This window comes from Paroedura picta, chromosome 5 (genome assembly GCF_049243985.1).
Source record: "Paroedura picta isolate Pp20150507F chromosome 5, Ppicta_v3.0, whole genome shotgun sequence".
Classification (NCBI taxonomy): domain Eukaryota; kingdom Metazoa; phylum Chordata; class Lepidosauria; order Squamata; family Gekkonidae; genus Paroedura; species Paroedura picta.
This window is the reverse complement of record NC_135373.1, coordinates 128,063,956-128,085,769: the sequence shown is the minus strand read 5'-3', so window position 1 is coordinate 128,085,769 and position 21,814 is coordinate 128,063,956. Positions and strand designations below refer to the sequence as shown.

General features: G+C 53.8%; 1 protein-coding gene across 2 annotated transcripts in view; it reads right to left on the bottom strand.

Annotated features, from left to right (window-relative positions):
- Positions 1-3,456: 3,456 nt before the first annotated feature.
- Positions 3,457-21,814, bottom strand: part of LOC143838740 (src substrate cortactin-like) — a 28,189-nt gene continuing 9,831 nt past the window's right edge. Inside the window, exons 2-16 of one of the 2 annotated variants that reach the window (XM_077340540.1) lie at positions 21,704-21,787; positions 19,919-19,992; positions 17,923-18,052; positions 16,877-16,987; positions 15,261-15,315; positions 14,278-14,388; positions 12,486-12,596; positions 10,075-10,185; positions 9,563-9,618; positions 8,242-8,311; positions 7,424-7,572; positions 6,831-6,929; positions 5,595-5,949; positions 4,956-5,027; positions 3,457-4,300 (exon numbers count right to left, since the gene is read on the bottom strand). In XM_077340540.1, coding sequence (XP_077196655.1) covers positions 4,164-4,300; positions 4,956-5,027; positions 5,595-5,949; positions 6,831-6,929; positions 7,424-7,572; positions 8,242-8,311; positions 9,563-9,618; positions 10,075-10,185; positions 12,486-12,596; positions 14,278-14,388; positions 15,261-15,315; positions 16,877-16,987; positions 17,923-18,052; positions 19,919-19,992; positions 21,704-21,787 — 1,725 coding nt within the window. In that variant the 3' untranslated portion in view covers positions 3,457-4,163. The remainder of the gene's footprint in view (positions 4,301-4,955; positions 5,028-5,594; positions 5,950-6,830; positions 6,930-7,423; positions 7,573-8,241; positions 8,312-9,562; positions 9,619-10,074; positions 10,186-12,485; positions 12,597-14,277; positions 14,389-15,260; positions 15,316-16,876; positions 16,988-17,922; positions 18,053-19,918; positions 19,993-21,703; positions 21,788-21,814) is intronic. The other variant, XM_077340541.1, reaches the window with a different exon arrangement.

The window sequence follows — 21,814 nt, the reverse complement described above, 5'->3', positions numbered from 1 at the left end:
GAAGGAGGGAGGGTCCCAGGCAAAGCTGCCCCAGAGTGGGGACATCCAGGAGGAAGAGCGGGACGGATCGGGACACTGACTGCAAAAGCTCAGAAACCTGCCCTTGGCCTGGAGCTGCCGGAGAAGCCTCTTCGGGCTCCGGGGGCCCATTTGCAACCCCTGGGGAGGCAAAGCGATAGATCTCCACACCGGGAGCCCGATTGTGAAAGGGGGGTTAGGGAAGCTACACCCTGTGCTCCTACTCTCCTGCCTCCCCACCCATGCAGGATTGGGGCCTGTGCCATGGGGTAGCTGGGAGGGAGCAGCAAGCAGAGGGTATCACTGCAGGAGTTCCACGTAATTGGCCGGGAAGAGGCCCACGGTGCCACGGCAGCGCCCACGCCACCAGCCCTCGTCCACCTGCTCGATGTGCGTGATGGTGTCGCCAGGGTCGAAGGAGATCTCATCGTCCCCATCTGCCAAAATTGGACGGGGGGGGGGTGGCATCAGTGTGCCATTCTTCCCTTAGCAGAGTCTCAAGCACCAGCAGGATCCATGGAGCCCTGCCCCACAGACGTCCTCCCCACACCCCACACACTCAGACCCAAAGCCACATGAGAAGAGCCCTCCCTCCTCATCTCCGCCTCCCCACTGCAGCCTGCACTGTTCCAGTCCTTGCAGGGCCCTGGGGACTCTGTGGTTTGTGTCTAGAGTTGACAACCTCCAGGGAGGACCTGGAGATCTCCCATAACGACAAGCAGTCTCCAGGCAGGAGGGATTGGGTCCCCTGGGCCTGGAGGAAAGAGATCCTTTGGAAGGGTCTGCTGAGTTCCTTCCCCTCCCAAATCGGTCCTTCCTAGGCTCTGTCTCCAAATCTCCAGAATATGCCCACCCAGAATTGGCAACCGTAGCCTGAGGCCGAGGGCACCCTAGCTGGGACTGGCAATCGGTGGGAACTGGTGCTCCCTCTTTCCTGGGCCATTGCTGTGGGAAAGAAGCCTTTTGGATCACAACCATTTAATGCATATCCTTACCTCCACTGAACCACCTAACCCTGGCCCCAAACCTGTCTCCACACTGTATTGTATCATCACACCCATGCTGAATCCGCTCATCTACAGCTTCCGCAACCGGGATGTGAAGAAGGCCCTGTGGAAGGTGTTGGGTCTGCAGAGCAAGGAATACACTTCTCCAGCCAAGTAGTGAGAGAAAAGCTTGGCCAAGATCCCATGCCATACGAACATCCAGGTTCCATCTTCCCCTCTCTCCATCTCTAGGTTGCTTAGCTGCCATGGGCCAGGGAGTGGATTGCCACGTACAGATCTGCTCCCACATCCCAAACACAACAGAAGTCTTAACTTCCAGATCTGCCTGTCTGGGTGTTATCTCTGTAGGAACCCAATGTGAGACTGTTAGCAGGCAGACCCCTCCACTCAATGAGAGGCAATTTGCAGACCGAAAACCATAAAAGTATATACAATACTTTTTGAGCCATCATAAAGCAATGCATTGCCTGGCCCAAGATGACACAGATGCCAGCCAGGAGAAGTCTGGACAATATAGTGCTGAATGTGTGGGAAGGAATGACTGACCGGCTAATGACCTCCTACCCCTCCAGGGAGATGCTTAATTTAGGACAATGGGTTTCCCGAGAAACATTATTTTGCCTCAGGTTTATCTCACCAAATTCCAGCCTCATTTTCCTCTCACACATTTATATTAGCAATATCTAACACTGATGACACAAACCTGGTAGCTTTTCTGACCCATTAAAATCACCAATAAAAGAACACAAAACCCCAAAATATGAAATCACAATGGAAGAATATCACCCCAACCATCCCTACCTCTAGAGGGGGGAGGAAGGAAGGTTGAGATGACTCAAGTTGTTGCTCAACACCAAAGTTTGGGGGGGGGGGCTCAATCTTCCTCACCGCCCCCCGGCCTGGTGGAAGAGCCCCGCAGAATGGCAACAGTTCCCACAGGGTCTGCAGCTCACTCGGGAGCTCATTCTCCCAAGTCAGGGCCAGGACCAAAAAGGTTAAGAATATTAAAGCTGAATCCATTGGAATAAAGAATATCTAAGCTGACAACTGTATGAAGAACTTTTCTTCCAAATCTGCAGACAATACTAAACTGGGAGGAATACAGAACAGAAGACAGAATCAGAATACAGGATGATCTTGATAGGCTCGAGAAGTGGGCGAAACTGAATAAAATGAAGTTCAATAGGGACAAATGTAAAGTTCTGCATTTAGGGAGGAAAAACCAAATACACCAATATAAGATGTGGGAGTCTTGTCTTGGCAGTAGCATGTGCAAAAAGGATCTAGGAGTCTTAGTAGACCAAACCTTAAACATGAGTCAGCAGTGTGACTGAGTGGCTAAAAAGGCAAATAGGATTTTGGGCTGTATCAAACGGAGCATCGTGTCCAGATCACGGGAGGTGATGGTACCGCTTTACTCTGCTCTGGTTCGGCCTCACTTGGAGTCCTGTGTTCAGTTTTGGGCACCCCAGTTGAAGAGGGATGTAGACAAACTGGAGCGTGTCCAGAGGAGGGCAACAAAAATGGTGAGGGGTTTGGAGACCAAGACATTGGAGGAAAGGTAGGGGGAGCTTGGTCTGTTTAGCCTAGAGAGGAAATGACTGAGAGGGGATCTGATCAACATCTTCAAGAATTTTAAAGAGTGCCATGTAGAGGATGGAGCAGAGTTGTTCTCTCTTGTCCCCAGAGGGACGGACCAGAACAAATGGGATGAAATTAATGCAAAAGAAATTCCGTCCAAATATCAGGAATACGTTCCTGACAGTGAGAGCGGTTTCTCAGTGGAACAGGCTTCCTCGGGAGGAGGTGGGTTCTCCATCTTTGGAGATTTTTAAACAGAGGCTGGATAGCCATCTGACGGAGAGGCTGATTCTGTGAAGCCTCAAGGGGGTGGCAGGTGTCAGTGGATGAGCAATAGGGTTGTGAGTCTCCTGCACACTGCAGGGGGTTGTACTAGATGACCCAGGAGGTACCTTCCAACTCTATGATTCTATGAGATGCCTTTAAATTATTGTGCATCGCCTGTAATACACAGATTGTGCCTTTTTCTATGGTTTGATTCTGTGCTTCCAGGATCTCTTCTGCCAGGCATTTGGTTGAGGCTGACCAAATCAACACCGCCTTCTGAGCCCCCCAGAACCCCTCCCCCTGAATCTGAATCCTGAACAGACCAACCTTGGGGACTTATGTGGTCAGCGTTTGTTTGGGTTTGAGTCTGGGGGGAAGCACCATGAAGGAAATAAATATATCAAGACTGGCGATGGACGGGCACGTGTGCCCCTCCTGTGATTGCGGCCTGCCGGCTGGCATTAGCAGAGCCTCTGCTGCTGTGGATCCGTCCTCGTCCTCTCAAGGGTGGGGGTGGCTGAGGGGCAGCAGAGGGTCCTCGAGGGGTCAGAGGCACCCCGGGAAACACAGGAGCCGACTCGAGTAAAGCTGAAACCTCCAGTTTTTAATGGCCTGAGTAACGACACGCAAACACAGGTAAGGCAAGAGGCCCTTTGGTGAACCTCCAAGGCGCTTTTCAGGAGTGCAGAATTCAAATTCCCCAAATGCTGCCGGCACGGATATACTGCACTGGCATGGATGGCCCCAGATAATCTGTCTCCCCTCCCCCTTGGCCTTGCGTTCATATTGATTTTTTAAATTCCCACAGCAACTGGGGGGGGGCCCGAGGTTGGGGCTAAGAAAGAGTGACCGGTTTCCCCCCCCCCCTCCGCCAAACACTCAGGGAGCAGCATGGCCAGAACACCCGGGAGCATCATGGTGCACAAGAGAAGCAAGCCCCCCCCTTCCCTATGAGCAGATGATGGGCAAAGAGAAGGAGGGAGGGTCCCAGGCAAAGCTGCCCCAGAGTGGGGACATCCAGGAGGAAGAGCGGGACGGATCGGGACACTGACTGCAAAAGCTCAGAAACCTGCCCTTGGCCTGGAGCTGCCGGAGAAGCCTCTTCGGGCTCCGGGGGCCCATTTGCAACCCCTGGGGAGGCAAAGCGATAGATCTCCACACCGGGAGCCCGATTGTGAAAGGGGGGTTAGGGAAGCTACACCCTGTGCTCCTACTCTCCTGCCTCCCCACCCATGCAGGATTGGGGCCTGTGCCATGGGGTAGCTGGGAGGGAGCAGCAAGCAGAGGGTATCACTGCAGGAGTTCCACGTAATTGGCCGGGAAGAGGCCCACGGTGCCACGGCAGCGCCCACGCCACCAGCCCTCGTCCACCTGCTCGATGTGCGTGATGGTGTCGCCAGGGTCGAAGGAGATCTCATCGTCCCCATCTGCCAAAATTGGACGGGGGGGGGGTGGCATCAGTGTGCCATTCTTCCCTTAGCAGAGTCTCAAGCACCAGCAGGATCCATGGAGCCCTGCCCCACAGACGTCCTCCCCACACCCCACACACTCAGACCCAAAGCCACATGAGAAGAGCCCTCCCTCCTCATCTCCGCCTCCCCACTGCAGCCTGCACTGTTCCAGTCCTTGCAGGGCCCTGGGGACTCTGTGGTTTGTGTCTAGAGTTGACAACCTCCAGGGAGGACCTGGAGATCTCCCATAACGACAAGCAGTCTCCAGGCAGGAGGGATTGGGTCCCCTGGGCCTGGAGGAAAGAGATCCTTTGGAAGGGTCTGCTGAGTTCCTTCCCCTCCCAAATCGGTCCTTCCTAGGCTCTGTCTCCAAATCTCCAGAATATGCCCACCCAGAATTGGCAACCGTAGCCTGAGGCCGAGGGCACCCTAGCTGGGACTGGCAATCGGTGGGAACTGGTGCTCCCTCTTTCCTGGGCCATTGCTGTGGGAAAGAAGCCTTTTGGATCACAACCATTTAATGCATATCCTTACCTCCACTGAACCACCTAACCCTGGCCCCAAACCTGTCTCCAAGTTCCCTCCCTCCCCATCCTGCTCCACCAGCCAGGGGGCCAGGGGACAGACTCACCTCCCTGGTAATCATAGAGAGCCACCGCCGACAAGCCGGGGTCGCTCGCCTCGTATGCAGGTCTTGCTCTCCCTGTGGGAGAAGAAGCCAAGATTGGGAGGTACAGCAATAGACCCTCGGGCAAGGCTCCCGGCAGGCTGTGCGGTGAACTTGCATCAATCTCTCCTTCCATCTGGAAGGCCGTAGCAAATGGGGAGATTCCGCCCCTCCTCCTGATGCACTGGACTGGGACTCTGTGCTTGAGGTCAGCTGGCATGGCCACCATAGCACTGGGTTCTGCTGGGCACCCTGTGGTTACATTGGTACTGCTGGGCTTGTGAAAATGCCCCTGCCTTCACTTTCCCCTGCAGAGATTCTCTGGTTTGGCATTTACACTTTGGAAATAATGGGGGCGGCTTAGTCTGAAGCTGAGTGAGGGTGGTAGCCTTGCTAACCTCCAGGTGAGGGGCTGGAGAGCGCCCCAAATTAAAGCCGACCTCCAAACTACAGAGATCTGTTCCCCTGGAGGAAATGGCTGCCTTAACATCATACCCCTGCTGCAGTCCCTCCCCTACCAGATTTCCCGGGCTCCACCCCCAAGATCAACGGGAATTTCCCTCCAGCTCCCCTCAAATCAATGCAGTCTCCCCCTCCTCTCACCTCCTGGGGGGGCTGCCCCACAGCTGCCAGGCCTCCAGTCTGGGATCTCCTCGTAGTCCTGGCCCATTTCGCCAGAGTTGTCATAGATGGGCTCGGCCTCCGCCTCGGCCTCCGCCAAGGGCCCCGGCATCTCTTCGTAGTCCCCCTCGCCATCCTCCTCCTTGATGTCCGGCGGCTCCTCCCAGCGGGCCGGGGGCTCCGAGACATCCTCGTAATCGTTGCCTTCGTCCACCGCCTCTGCAGGAAGGAGGGCCTGCGCAGGAGGGGCTTTGGGCAGGCCTGGGATGCCTTCCGTTGAGTCCAGGTGGCGCGGGGGGAGGGTGGGGGGCTTCTCCTCCTCCTCCTCTGCTGCTCCCTGAATGCCACAGAGAGAACAGCCAAGAGGGTCAAGGCTGCAAATCGGCCAGCCAAGTGACTCCTCCCTGAGAGCAGCCAAGATGGGTCAAGCAGAGTCCTTTCCGTTCAGTTCAGGGAGGCTCCTGTGGACATGCCCTGATTCGGATGGCTCACTCATGGCAGGTCTCAAACGTTCCACAGGGTTGTCCCGGGCTATGTAGTGGGATGGGAGGCCACCAAGATGTCCAGGGTTGCCACACAGACAATGGCAGGATTGCCAGAAGCCTTGGGGTGTGTGTGAGTAGGGGGGGTCCTCTGCTGTCAGGCCCCACCACTGATCAACTGGGCAACGGGGGGTGAGAACCTACCCCCAAAAGGGGGAGGTCCATCGGATGTGCAGCGATGTGTCCTCATCACTAGCCATGTGATCCCGAAGTGACGTCATCAACATCTGGGATGTCAGGAGCGATCTTCTGGTATTTTGGCAAAACACTCTATGATGGAAACCAAATTTACCACCGAGGATTTGCCCAAATTTCAGAGTGTCACCCTGACATCCCAGAAGTGATGACACCTGCTGCTCCTGGTAAGCCCCCCCATCACCAGGAGTGTCCCGGGAGCCCCCCATGAGGGCAACCCACCCCCTGCTCCTCTCTCGCCTTGCCTTGGGGGGCCCCGGCATGACCAGTCAGACCCCAGAAGCTAAGTGGGGCTGTTCCTGGTTGGCATTTTGATGGGAGACCCCCATGGGAAATGGCGAAGAGGATTGGAGGACGAGCAGAGGTGTCGTGGCTTGAACTTTCTACAGGCAGGGGGTTGTTCTGCTAGACACAGGACTGTGGTCCGGGGAGGGGCCTCCAAGACAAACTACCTGGACTGTCGGGCAGACCTTGCTCCTACCTGGTGCGCTGCTGGTGCAGGCGGAGAGCTGGCTTCTGGGCATACCTTGGGAGGCCCCCGGGAGCGCTCCTGTCCTGGGAAGTTGCTCTTCTGGGTTGCCTTAAGGAAGAAAGAGAGCCAGTTGGGCACTGGAGTCCTTCGCATTCACCCTTCTTGGATCCTGCTGTTTGGGCAGCTGGAGTTATCCGGGTGCTCCCCACAGATCAACACGCATCGAAAAGTGGGAGGCATTCCTTCAAACAACAGCAAATTGCTTTGAACGTCTCTCACCATGAAACCTCTGTGGCACGGGCCGCCAGACTGTAGCTCTCCAGATGTCCACGGACTACAATTCCCATGAGCCCCTGCCGAGAGGAATTGTAGTCCGTGGACATCTGGAGAGCAAAAGACCAGCCATTTCTGCTCTACAGGATGGCTAAAGACGGTTTTCATGGATTATTTCTTAGCATTTCGGTCTTTATGTCGTACTCTCTGGCCCTTTGCATGGAACGTGCTTTTCCTAAAGGAAACAAGCATTGCCCGGAGGGTGGGGCTGACCCCCAGGACCACTGGTTGTTTATCAGATGGTGGGGGATCAGGGAGGCCCTGCTCACCTTCTGCTGCTCCTGGGCCACCTGCTTCTCCCGCTGCTCCCGGGCCTGGCGGCGCACGCGCTCCTCCTCTGTACGCTTCCTGCCCTCTTCGTCAGCCGCCTGGGCCATGTTCTCAAAGCGCTGCTTCAGGCTGCCGGCCCCTCCAGGAGCTGAGTGAAGGGGGGGGGCAGGAATCACTGTGCGGAAGGGAAGGGAAGGGAAGGGGAGAAGCCCACCCCCCTCCAAAGCCAAGGGAGGAGTTGGGGACCTCAGCTGAGATGCCCATGCAATCAGACCACTATCTGGTTTTTATTCGTTAAGAAGAAAAGGTGGGTTTTATCCTCCGCTTTTCTCCCCCTGAAGCTCAAGTCATCTTACAATTATCTTCCCTTTCCTGTCCCCACAACAGACACCCTGTGAGGGAGGTGGGACTGAGAAAGTTCTAGGAGAACTGCTCTGTGAGAACAGCTGGTCTGAAAAGAAGTCGTTTTGTGTGGCTGGGAAATTCCTGGAGCCTGGGGAGGGGGGTTGGCATGGGGTGACCTCAGTGAGGTCCAAAGCAGCCTTTTTGTCCACAGGAACTGATCCCTGTAATCCAGAGGTCAGATGCGGTTCTGTCAGGTCGCCAGGCCCTGCCTAGGCATTGCTCAGGGGAAGGGCTCTTGGGAGACGTGGGCCCCCACTGCAAAGGCCCAGCTTTCCGGCCGCCCAGTTCACCTCCACAGGCAGAAGCTTGAGAAGACGCTCTTCATGACCTTCCATGACCTTCATGGGCACTGCAGCTGGCAGATTCCCCAGGAGACCCAACATCGACTCACAAACCTTTGGGAAAGACTCACCGGCCTCCACAGGCCTGGTCTTCTCGTAGGAGGACGTTGGGGCTTCCATCTCATTGAAACCGGCAGCGCTCTGCCAAGAGAAGCCAAGAGACGTGAGACCCGGCTGGGAGGGCACTGAAGCCCCCACCCCCCTTCCCCGCCTTGGGCCTGGCAGCTGCCAGTTCAACGCCCAGGCACTCTGATCCCTTTGGACTTTTTTGTTCATAGGATGCCTAAACTGGGTGGGAAAGCCAGAACGAGCTTCAACTGTGCAGCGCTTATTTGCTTATCTATTTATTTATTAGAACATTTATATCCCCCCTTTCCTTGTGAGGGGAGGGGGGAGTGGGGGAGTGTACCCTGCAGTGAATTGTCACAGGATGGGCTGTGGGAGGCACAGAGGCGAGGCCCCAGAAGTGGAAGGGACGGTTGGAGTCCTGGTCCTCCCGCAGGCAGCCCTGTACTACAACCAGGAGTGGGAGTGAGTTACCCGCAGTGAGACTCTTTTGCTGCCCTCCTGGAGTTGGCAACCAACTAGGAAAGAGGGTGGGCAACGTGAAACAGGGCTTCCAGGGCAAAAGGGGGCTTCTTCCGTCACACTGGGCATGAGCTTTCATGGGCACTGTGCACACGAGAGCTTATACCCAGAGTAAAACGTGGTTGGTCTTAAAGGTACCTCTGGATGCAGACCCCGCCTGACTTAAAATCAGGGTCCAGTAGCACCTTTAAGACCACCAAAGATTTATTCATGCCTCACTTAGTTGTATTTACCAAGAAGAAGAAGGAGAAGAAGGAGGAGGAGGAGGAGGAGGAGGAGGAGGAGGAGGAGGAGGAGAAGGAGAAGGAGGAGGAGGAGGAGGAGGAGGAGGAGAAGGAGAAGGAGAAGGAGAAGGAGAAGGAGGAGGAGGAGGAGGAGGAGGAGGAGAAGGAGAAGGAGAAGGAGAAGGAGAAGAAGAGTTGGTTCTTATATGCCGCTTTTCCCTACCCGAAGGAGGCTCAAAGCGGCTTACAGTCGCCTTCCCATTCCTCTCCAAGGGAGGGAGGGAGGGGAAACAGGTCTATGCCTGCATGCTGCTGCCCCACTCCTCCTGTGAGAGGTGCTAGGAATGGGAGATGGCAGCAGAACTGTTGAGCAAGTAGGAGTGTCACGGCTCAGAGAGCGAGCAAGGAAGGGATGTTGCCAAGAAGTTCCTTGGGGAGCCTTCTACCTTGGACCGAACTGGGTCCTCCAGAGGGCCAGGGCTTGCAAGACCCCATAAAACAAAGGGACAGAACAGACAGGGAGTGATGCTCTTGGGCATGCCCTCCCCACGCAATCCCCACCTCGTAGCTCAATGTTTACCTGGTCCACTCGGTCCTTCTGCACCCCGTAGCGGCCCCCAAAGCCCTTCGCGTAATCTGAGAGGCAAAGGAGGACGCCATTAAGGGATGAACTCGCAGACACAAGAGCAGCAAGCCCACTGGCTCAATGTCATAGCAGGACCCTGTTTGCCCTTCAGAGTCAGCCCTCAGCTCAGCAGAGGCCAGGAAGAAGCCGCTGGCCGAAAGGCATTCGGTGTGCCAGCCCAATGCAAGTTAGCAGCATGAGGGGCTTAGACAGGGGTAGATTCCATTTTGGAATGCAAAACGGGATCCACAAGGACCCCTTCACACGACCTCAGTTCATTGCTTGCTGACCAATACGGCAGAAAGACATGCTTGCAATTCTTTGTCAAATTAGGCAAGTAGAAGTGGGTTTGGCAGCCAGGAGATGTGATATCCACACAGCCCGTGGACTCTTTTTCCAGAGGCTCTCCCTCCCCAAACACACCCACCCCGTATCCTCCTCCCACCCGGAGGACAGGGGATACCCACCTGTCTGGGATTCGTGGGGGGCCACCTCCTCCTTGTGGGCCCAGCTCAAGGCCGATTTGTCCTGGCGGTCCTTCTGCACGCCGAACTTCCCGCCAAAGCCCACGGCGTAGTCTGCAAGGCGGAAGAGCCAGGAGCCAGATTAGCACATCCCACACTGCAGGCAGCGGGACATGATGACTCTCCTGCGACCCCCCATGTCCTTGGCCCTGCCAACATCTTCCCCTGACCCCCCATCTGCAGGATCTCGAGGCAGGCCAACCCTGCTCATCGTTTTATTGGGATCAAATGGGATTGACAAAGGGCTCCTTTTGCACATTAAGAGATGCTACTTTTCGGGAGGGGTGCAGCATTTTCACTGGAGGATCAGTGCTTCCTTTGAGCAGCAGGGGGTAATCTCTCCTTGCAGAATGGGGACCCCTCCTGATTTCTCGCTGAAGCACGGGAGGGAGGGAACGGGCCAGGAGTGAGCTTGTTCCCTGTGCCATTTTGAAGGAGGTGAGCATTTCACCACTGCTGCTTTGGTGACCCCCTTCCCACAATTTACCGAAGCAGAGAGACAAAGATGGCAGGCAGGCAGCAAGCATCAAGAAAAGAGATCCTGCAGACATGCAACATGTAATGTCTTCCAGAGATGATGGTTGCCAGCTTTGGGCTGGGATGTCTGTCTGTCTGTCTGTCTGTCTGTCTGTTTTCTGAATTTGTACCCCACCCGTCCCTACGCGTCGTCTCCAAGCAGCTTACAGAATAAAAGGGCACAGTAGCCCAAATACAATCAAACAGTAAAAAATCAACCCCCCAATTAACCGTGAAACACCATACAACCACAAGACAACAACAAGATGGAGGACAAAAGACCAAGAAATATCTCCCCAAATTCCCACCCCGCCTCCCATATCCCGCCAATAGGTAAAGGTATCCCCTGTGCAAGCACCGAGTCATGTCTGACCCTTGGGGTGACGCCCTCCAGCGTTTTCATGGCAGACTCCATACGGGGTGGTTTGCCAGTGCCTTCCCCAGTCATTACCGTTTACCCCCCAGCAAGCTGGGGACTCATTTTACCGACCTCGGAAGGATGGAAGGCTGAGTCAACCTTGAGCCGGCTGCTGGGATTGGAACTCCCAGCCTCATGGGCAGAGCTTTCAGACAGCTGCCTTACCACTCTGCGCCACAAGAGGCTCATATCCCGCCAATAGTGGCATGCAATTTAACAACCAGGAAGTCAGATGTACTAACCAGCTTCTAAGCTTGGCAAACTGACGTAGGGCAAGACCCACAGATCGATAAATCCTGGCCTCAATTCTTAGGGATCTTGGGGTGAAGGCCGGGGATGATGGGTTTTTTGGAGGGAGGGGAGCTCTGTGTCTTATAATGTCAGAGATTCCCTCCTCCAAATCAGTCATTTTCTCCAGGGGAACTGATCTCTGTCATTTGGAGATGAATTGTAATAGTTGGATTGTCATAGTGGGAGATCTCCAGGCCCTGCCTGGAGGTTTATTTCAGACTTGCAAATCAAGATAGTAAGATGGAAGTGCACGTGGGAGGGTGATTACAAGCAGGGCAGGGGAAACCATCTTTAAACAGCCCGTGGTGCCATGGGCGCCACGGACTAAATAATTCGTTAAGCCCCCTAGAGGTGGGCTTTGTCCGTGATGAGGAAGGGTCCGGGTTAGACCCTTCCTCACGACAGACAATCGGAGGGACCAATCGGCAGGCGTGAAGCGCCTGCCGATTGGTCCCTCCGATTCCCAGCCTGAGCAACTGCGAGCCGCGCACAGCGCGGCTCGCAGTTGCTCCCGGACTGACGTGGCGAGAGGCGCAAAGCGCCTCTCGCCGCGTCAGGCCGCCGCCCCAGGGAGCCCCCGGCAGTCGCGCAAAGCGCGGCTGCTGGGGGTCCCCTCCCTGCCGGACTCACGCACCTTTCAAAACCCCTTTTTATAAAGGGGCTTTGAAACTAGTGTCTCAATAAATCTTAGAGTTACGAGAACTATTCCTACTAGAGGAAAACATGAAGCATGAAGTGAAGTTCTTTCCTTCAGGATCTTTCGTATCATCAGACTACATTCCCAGGTGATGCCTAGTTTCGTTGTTAAACTTCTTCAGCTTTGTAATAATTGCACATGACCAAAAATTCAACCAGAGTGCATGGTTTCAAAATAGAATAGAGGTCCAATGGGAATTCTTCTGGAAACTGAGATTTATTGAGCTATGTGTTTTTTCCCCGTTTGCAACCCACCTGGACGTTGGAAATCCCTTGCAAGATTGAATTTGGGACCTTTGGGATCCAAAGCAGGTACTCTGTTCACACTGCTCTGACTCTCTTTTGCCAGGTGTTCCCCCCTCCCCCGCTTCCTGCCACACGCACAACACCCACCCCGTCTCCCCCTCCCACCCGGAGGACAGGGGACACCCACCTGTCTGGGATTGGTGGGGGGCCACCTCCTCCTTGTGGGCCCAGCTCAAGGCCGATTTGTCCTGGCGGTCCTTCTGCACGCCAAACTTCCCGCCAAAGCCCACGGCATAGTCTGCAAGGTGGAAGAGCCAGGAGCATTCAGGACTCCAGGCCATGCGCTCACCATCCCACCCACCTCCGCTCTCTTCATCTGGGCCCAACATTTCATGGTGGCTTAAATTTTGCTGTTGGGGGATGCTGCCCAGCCCTGGTGCCCAAAGGCACTCCTGGGACCCCACCCCATTTCGTCCTCCCTGCCAGCAGGGACCTCACCCCATTTCGTCCTCCCTCCCTGACCGACCCCCTGCATGACCCTGAGGCCTGCTTCTAATTCCATTGGGGCCGAGGGGGCTCCATGAGTTTTCATGGGGTCACTTTTGCACTGAAAGGCCTTCCTTTGGGGGGGGCGGATGCACAACATTTTCACTAGCCAATTGGTGCTTCCTTTGCAGGGGGTGAGCAGGAGGATCATCCCCTGTGGGGAAAGGCAATTCCTTCCTGGCTTCTTAGTGAAGCCCTTGGGGGGAAAGGTGCAGGGGACGGAGCTATCCATGGCACAGAGGACTGTCTGCCATGACAGTTCAGAGGAGGTGAGCCTTCTGCCACTGCTCACATACTCCCCAGCCATTGACTGAAGCAGAGGGGCCTTCATTGTGGGCCGGCAGAAAGAGGTCCCACAAACAAGCACACAACCTTTGCCTGGGATCACGGTGGCCAACTCTGGGATGGGAAATTTCTGGAGAGGGTGGAGTCATTTTCTCCAGGAGCCATTTTCTGATCTTCCTGCCTTGGAGATCAGTTGTAATTCCCAGAGCTATCCAAGCCCCACTTGGAAATGAAGCAAAAGAAATCTGTAGGGTGGCCAATAAAGGTTTTCCAAAGTCAAAGTGTTCTTTATGAGGTTTTATTTCCAAGATCACAAGTAATTCTGACGTATTTGGACAGAACAAGGTGTCTGGTGTAATCAAAACAGGGTCCCTGGTAAAATACCCATTTTCAGGGAAACCTTCCTCAGTGAATATTTCCTTGGTTATTTTGAGGGCTTTATACAATTCAGTAACAGGTAAGGATCACTTAGGCTTATGGCTCACATGTATTGGGGTCCATTCATACCTATTACTGAACTGCATAAAGCCATCAATATAACTAACCACTGAGGAAGGCTTCCCTGAAAACGGGTATTTTTCCTGGGTCCCTGTCTTAGAAACATAGAATCCTAGAGTGGGAAGGGGCCACACAGGCCATCTAGTCCAACCCCCTGCTCAATGCAGGATCAGCCCTAAGCATCCTAAAGCATCCAAGAAAAGTGTGTATCCAACCTTTGCTTGAAGACTGCCAGTGAGGGGGAGCTCGCCACCTCCTTAGGCAGCCTGTTTCACTGCTGAACTACTCTGACTGTGAACATTTTTTTCCTGATATCTAGCCTATATCGTTGAAGTTTAAACCCATTACTGCATGTCCTCTCCTCTGCAGCCAACTGGCTAGTTTTGATTACACCAGACACCTTGTTCTGTTCAGATACTTCAGAATTACTTGCGATCTTGGAAATGAAACCACCCTGCAGATTTCCTTGTTTATTTTCAACTTGATCTCGTGAGGAATTGATGGTTCTTCTTGTTCCCAGTTGGAAGTCGGCAATTCATACAGTGTTGACATTCATACAGTGTTGACATTCATACAGCCGAGGGGCTCTCCCTCCCCAAACACACCCACCCCATATCCCCCCCCCCACCCGGAGGACAGGGGACACCCACCTGTCTGGGATTCGTGGGGCGCCACCTCCTCCTTGTGGGCCCAGCTCAAGGCCGATTTGTCCTGGCGGTCCTTCTGCACGCCGAACTTCCCGCCAAAGCCCACGGCGTAGTCTGCAAGGCAGAAGTGCCAGGAGCATTCAGACAGATTGTTCAGCCAGGACTCCAGACTGCGTGCTGACCTTCCTGCCCACCCCGGTGCCATCGCCTGGCCTAACAGTGTCACCGCGGATGAAGCTGTGACCCTGGATGAAGCACAGCAATAGACACACTGTTCTTCACCAAGAACCTGAGTGGCAGGATACACCACAGGCACCTGAACACACGTGAGGCAGTCTTCTACCCAAGGTCAGCCTGGTCTGCTCAGACTGGCAGCAGTTCTCTGGGGTCTCAGGCTGGGATCTCTCGCATCTCCCACTGCCTGGAGGTGCCGGGAACCGATCTGGGGAGCTTTTGCAGGCCCAGAAGATGCTCTGCCGCTGAGCCAGAGCCCTCCAATTCCTCGATGCTGCTCAGGGCTCATTCTTTCCATGCGCACTTGTCTCTTCCAGGACCACCACTGGCAAAGTCTCTGTGACGTTTCTCCTTCTCTCCAGGGGCTGCCAAGCCTTACAGCCCGTGCCCTGAATACTCAGCCCTGCCTCACTCTGAACCAGGCCCTGGGGCCATCTGGGTTAGGACTGTCCACTCACATTGGCAGCCCTTTTCTGGGGTCACAGGCAGGGGTCTTGCGCATCACCTTCAGCCGCTTCCTTCAGCTGCAGATGCTGCCTGGGATTGAACCTGGGACCTTTTGCCTGCTAAGCAGAGGCTCTGCCACAGAGCCACACGTTCTCCCTCCCCACATTCCCTCGAGGTGCATGGAGGAAGGCAGGAACATGCAATTGTGCCTCTCCGCTAACGCTTCACCCTCTTTTTCACAGGGTGGAGGGAAGAGAAGCAGGTGTTCCTGGGGAAGGACTACAAGATGGCCCCTCCGGACTTACCTTTCTGTGACGCATGTTTTTCCACTTCGCCCTTGTAGTCAAAGCCATGTGCCGACTGAGAAAGGAAAGCAGAGCAAGTGAATATCGCTGGTTGACACCACCGAGGTACATGGCACTGCCTGTTTCATTGGGCCCCGTTCCAGAGGGCTTAGGAAGTGCATTGGACATTGGGCAGGGGAGGGGAGGGGAGGGGAGGGGAGGGGAGGGGAGGGGAGGGGAGGGGAGGGGAGGGGAGGAGAGGAGAGGAGAGGAGAGGAGAGGAGAGGAGAGGAGAGGAGAGGAGAGGAGAGGAGAGGAGAGGAGAGGAGAGGAGAGGAGAGGAGAGGAGAGGAGAGGAGAGGAGAGGAGAGGAGAGGAGAGGAGAGGAGAGGAGAGGAGAGAGGACCAGTTTATGGGAGCGAGGGCTGGTTCTTGTGCCTTGACTTGTTTAAGAATGGGTGTGGCAGCTGTTCCCAGATGCTGCAGGAACAAAGCTCACAAACGTGGACCCGTAAATTCAAGCCTGAACTTTATTTATAATTTGTTTATTTATAATTCAAGTTGTATGTCCCCTGGAAGCTCAGGGTGGCTCACATCAAGGTATACCAGGGGTAGTCAAATTGCGGCCCTCCGGATGTCCATGGACTACAATTCCCATGAGCCCCTGTCAGCAAATGCTGGCAGGGGCTCATGGGAATTGTAGTCCATGGACATCTGGAGGGCCGCAGCTTGACTACCCCTGATGTATACAAAAGGAATGTGCTATTCGATCCAGATTGGCCAAAAAGTATCTGAATCAGCTGAAGCTGGCCTGAACCACCATTCCCCAGTAAGTTCAAATGGCTGAATCAACCGTGTCCAAATCTCCGAACTGTGATTTAGTGTGATTCGTCAATTTGTGCCCATTTGAACTTTAAAGGGAAAGAGAAGGGGGGAATTCTCTTTTTCATCTTCCCTGGGCTTGCGGGGGGGGGGGGCAGGTTGAGGTAGAGGTACCAAACTTGCCGTGTTGCTGCAGGAGCCTCTCCTCAAATGAACCCCCAAGTTGCAAAAAGACTGGACCAAGGGTCCAATTCTAAGAGCACCCAAAGAGGGAGCCCCATCCAACCCCCATTATTTCCTACGATGGGGATTTACATGCAAACCAGAGACTCTACTTCTTCTCCTAATAGGGAATAATGGAGGTTGGATGGATCCACCCTAGAACTGGACACCTTCGTTCAATCTTTTTGAAATTTGGGGGCCTCTTTGAGGAGAGACTCTGTCAGCCACGCTGCAAGTTTGGTGCCCCTATCTCAAACGCCCACCGCACCCCCCAGAGAAAAGAGAAGACAAAAACGGAGAAATCCCCAGGGACTTTAACGGCTTCAGTGGTGCTGAACTGATTCGGTTTTGGCTGCATGGGCAGGCTGCCTGTGGAGGAGGAGTGGGAGCCCAACCCGGTTCTCCAGATTAGAGGCTGCTGCTCTTAACCACGATAGCGGGGAGTCCTTCAGACAGCTGGTCCCGAGCAAGAAAGGGCTTTAAAGGATAACAACATCATCTTGAACGAGGCTGAAGAATGGATCAGGTGCCGTATGAGAGTCTGCCAGGGAGATTTTAACCGGGGGGGGGGGGCAGGGGGAGGCAACACTGACCTTGTCGGCTCTGTCCTTCTGCACCCCGTACTTCCCTCCGAAGCCCTTGGCCGCGTCCGTCTGAGAAGAGTGCATCCCGACCGCAGCGACATATTCATGGCCAAGTGCACTCTGAGAAAGCAAGAACGACACGCGTAAGGATCTGAACCTTGCGGAACGAGGAGATCCCACAGAGGGTGTTCAGGGCTCCCGAAAGGCAACTGCTCAGCTCCTCCAGGGCTCAGCTTCTCTAAAGTCCGTTTCAGGGTGCAACAGGAGCTTTGCAAGAGGTCAACTGTAAGGCAGCTGGGGGCAGACTTACAAAAGTCACTTAGTCACTCGACAAAGGGCGGAATATAAGTTCAATAAATAGATAAACAAATACATAAATAAAAGGAGACAAACAAAAGGGGGGGAGAATGGAGTCTACTGTTCTTCTCAATTGTTTTACAAATAAATCCTTGTTATTTCTCCTCATTTTTATAGGACTTTCCCGCCTAGTGAAGCAGGGAGAGAGAAGGGCCAGCTGCTGTCCTGGCTGGCCTCTTCATTTCAGCCTGCAAGGGGCACACGTGAACTCCCCAGAGAAGAACTAGAGGGATTGCTCACTTGGCAGTGATTTTTCTCTGTAAAAACCTATTGCATAACCAGAGGTGAAATGCTTTTGTTTTCCCCACTAGTGCAACAGCTGCTGGCCTTGTTTCTGCTGCTCTTATGTTCAAGGATGGGATGTGGAGGATTTGCACATGGCCCTCCAGGCAACAGAGATCAGTTGTCCTGGAGAAAATGGCCTCTTAGGAGGGAGGACTCCATTGAAGTCCCCGCCCCCGCAAACCCCGCCTTTCTCAGGCTCCGCCTCCAGAATCTCCAGATCTTCCCTGACGTAGACCTGGTCCCCCTGCCTGGACCAGTTTGAGGGCTTCTTGGATGGCTGCTGTGGGAACCGAATGCTGGATGGGGCGGGCCTTGGGTCTGATTCAGCCGGGCTCTTCCGGTGTTGTTACCTTCCTCCGTATTCACACACACCTCAACCCACAAACATTTGACAGCACCGTGTCCCTCCGCACCTTGTCCATGCGGTCTTTTTCAGTCCCAAACTTGCCCCCGTAGCCGTAGGATGCTTTGGGCCCCGACTCCAGCTCCTTCTTCTTGAGGACGTGGTGTTCTTCGGACACTTTGCTCCTCAGCTGGTGAATGCTGCAGGGAGGGGGAAGGCAGGGGTGGAATTAAGGACTGACCACAACAGCTGGCCTTGAGGAACTAGGAGGCTCTTAAAGGTGGAGGTGGCAGCTAGATCGTTTTAGACTCTTCCATTACAGGTCGTGGAGCTGAAGAAGTGTGCCTGCACATGAAAGCTTCTACCCAGAACTGAACTTTCTTGGTCTGGAAGGTGACCCTGCTAGGCTCAAACTTTGCTCAATTGCTTCAGACCTGCATAGCTTCCTGCCTGAATCTAGGTCATGGGCGGGGAGAACTTGCTAACTACAGTTCCCAGAATGCATTGGGGGAAAGGCAGTAGAGAAATGAAGACAGAGGTGAGTTGGATAGATGTCACTCATTTCCACCCTCAGCCAAGATGAAAGGCAGGATAGATTTGAATACATAATTAAATTTATTTGGGCAGTCTACACAGTCTACAGAAATTAGTGGTTAAGTGCAGCAAACTCTAACCTGGATAACTGGGTTTCATTCCCCACTCCTCCACATGCAGCCCAGTGACCTTGAGTCAGTCACAGTTCTCTCAGAGCTCTCTCAGCACCACCTACCTCACAGGGTGTCTGTTGTGGGGAGAAGAAGGGAAGGTGATTGTTTCTCACTACCTGAGATTCCTTCAGGTAGTGAAAAGCAGGGTGTAAAAACTGAGTCTTCTTCTGCATCTGTCAAGGTTTCCACCTGTGGGTCAGGAAATACCTGGCGATTCGGAGGATGGAGCCAGGAGACCTCAGTGGGGTACAATGCCATCGAGTCTCCCTTCTAAAGCAGGCATCTTCTCTAGGGGGACTGATCTTTGTTGCCTGGAGATCAGTTCTAATACCAGGGGATCTCTCTCCAGGCCCTGCCTGGAGGCTGGCAACCTAGTGGGGTCCTCCCTGGGGAGGCATGGTAGCTGACCTCTGTAGTCAGGAGACTGCTTGTAAATCGGTGAGGTCTCCAGGCTTCGGTTTTAGAATCTTACCAACTTAATGTCAAATTAAGGTTAGAACGTTGGACTTTTGAGCATTTCAGTTCAAAATATAAAACAATGATTAAAATATTCATTAACATTTTAACTAGGAATGTGATTTATGGTGTACTTGCAATAAATTATATATGGGCATGTCAACTAGACCATTAAAAGTGTGTGTGATGGAACATCTGTCTCATATAAAACAGAATAGTTTTGATTAACCTTTGATTTACCACTGAATCCAATATAATGACTGAAATGATTTTTGTTTTAGAGGTGGTTTCACAAAAGGATTTCCAGAAATTAGATATTTTAGATATTCATAGAAGAATCATAGAACCATAGAGTTGGAAGGGGCCATGCAGGCCATCTAGTCCCACCCCCTGCTCTACGCAGGATCAGCCCTAAGCATCCTGAAGCATCCAAGAAAAGTGTGTATCCAACCTTTGCTTGAAGACTGCCAGTGAGGGGGAGCTCACCACCTCCTTAGGCAGCCTATTCCACTGCTGAACTACTCTGACTGTGAAAAACCTTTTCCTGATATCTAGCCTATATCGTTGTACTTGAAGTTTAAACCCATTACTGCGTGTCCTCTCCTCTGCAGCCAGCAGAAACAGCATCCTGCCCTCCTCCAAGTGACAACCTTTCAAATACTTAAAGAGGGCTATCATGTCCCCTGGCGGGAAAGATCCCTTTTGCAGCCCTGCAGAGCTCTGACAGCTCTTCCTCCCCAAAAGCTCCGGGGGGGGGGGCAGCACAGAGCAGGCAATGCTCAGCAGCGGCAGCTCTTGCGCCAGCCATGCGCATGACAGCACAGGAGCATAAGGGGCTATTTTGATGTGACCAACCCTGGGGGATACGTGTCAGGGGAGGGGGGCTGGAGAGGGATCACTCACTCAATGTGTTCGGGGCGTCCAGAGCCTTCGATGGTTTTCGCCCCCCATCTTTGCTCTTTTTCCGTGATGTCATTCTGCAAGGGGGGGGGGAGAGAGAGAGAATGTGCCCCCCAACACTGAAATCACTGAAGAGAATATTGGCAGCCAAACAGGTAGGGAGTGAGCTGTCTGCTCGCAATTTTAACTGATTGGCCCTCATTGGCAGAGTGCTCTCTTTCTGTTTCCATTGGCAGCACAACCCCAGGGAGGGCCAGTCAGGCAGGGAGTGAGTTGTCAACTTGAGAGAGGATTTAACCCTTCAATGTCTTCTCAAGCTTTGATAATGAAAACGGTTCCCTATACCGTTAACATATTAAACAAGAAAGAAAAGGTATTCCATTGTTCCCTTTTAAAAAGGAGGTAACCTGGTGTTTGTTGGTGAAATCAAATTAATTAGACAACACCCCACCCCCCCTTTCCTGCACATTCCCAAAGCAAATGGAGGCTGAAATCTACATTTTATGGGCATCTGTGTTTTGTTTTGTTTTTTAATCTTTTCTGCCCTTCACATGATACCCCAGGGGTAGTCAAACTGCGGCCCTCCAGATGTCCATGGACTACAATTCCCAAGAGCCCCCTGCCAGCATTCGCTGGCAGGGGGCTCATGGGAATTGTAGTCCATGGACATCTGGAGGGCCGCAGTTTGACTACCCCTGTGATACCCCTTAAGATTCGTGCACAGGTAGCAATTAAAATTAAAGCAGTCCCTGTGACTCACTGTTGGAGGTTAAGACCCACCGGCTTTGAGCCTGGCTGCTTCATGCCCGTTAATGAGGCCCGCAACCAACATGCCATCGGGGCTCCCCCTGGGCAGAGTGATCATCCCCCATCCCATTAAGGAGGCTCAGGCCAATTAGTCTGCACAGCAATTATTTCCTTTAGCTAAGTGGCCGCAGAGACTTGCAAAAGATCTCTGCTGATGACTCCCACTGAGAGGGCAACTTCTCTGTCAGGCACAAGACTTCCAAATGAGTTCTTTCTACAGCCTCGGACAAACAAAGCCAAGTGGGGACTCCAGCGCTGGAATGATCTCTTACTGAAAGAAGGCCCCGCTCTTATTTTGGCCAGAGAGGCAAAAAGCGATACTCGTTCACCCTATAAGAACTGGGAGAACAACAGTTCTCAAGCATCACTGAATCCATGAGGTTTAACGCCCATCAGGCTGCAAATAACTATCTCAGGATGCTCGGGGAGCTCTGCAAGGCCAGTCCGCACAGGCAGCACCGAAATCTCACTGCCAGGGATTGGACCGGGGACCTCCTGCCTGCCAAGCGGAGGCTCTACCCTGGGGCCACTGTCCTCCTCTTGAGGGAGGGTTCTCTTAAGCATGCGCTAACTGTCCGTTCCCGGGCAGGGCCGATGCAGGAGACAGGAAACATCCCACCAGTCTGCAATTTCTCTCCCCCAGTGGCTGGTGGGAATGTGGGAACAGCCCACAGCCTGCTCTGGGAGGCGGAGTCCAGCGCATTATGCTGCAATGCAGTCTGCCACCTCCCCTGACCCTCCCATCCTCAGGCTCCACCCCCAAGAGCTCCACCTCCCACGGGCCCCACCCGTAGACTTGATGGCCCCTGGGCTTGGGCCCCTGTGAGACACGGGCGGTTGGAGTGGAGGGGCAGTTAGGCCTGATCCAGCACGGCTTCTCTTCTGTTATACCCATTGCCCTGCCCCACGGCAGCAGCCCATGGGCCAGGGACCCTCCCAGGAAGCAGGAGGGCTGTTCTCCCTCTGCGGTAGAAAACTCACCACAAAATCGGGGTCTGTGTCCCAATCATCCCCTTCGGCCTCCACCTTCAGGGACACGTTGTGGCCCACCACCGCCTTCCACATCTAGAGCAGGCGAGAGCAGCCGGGCGG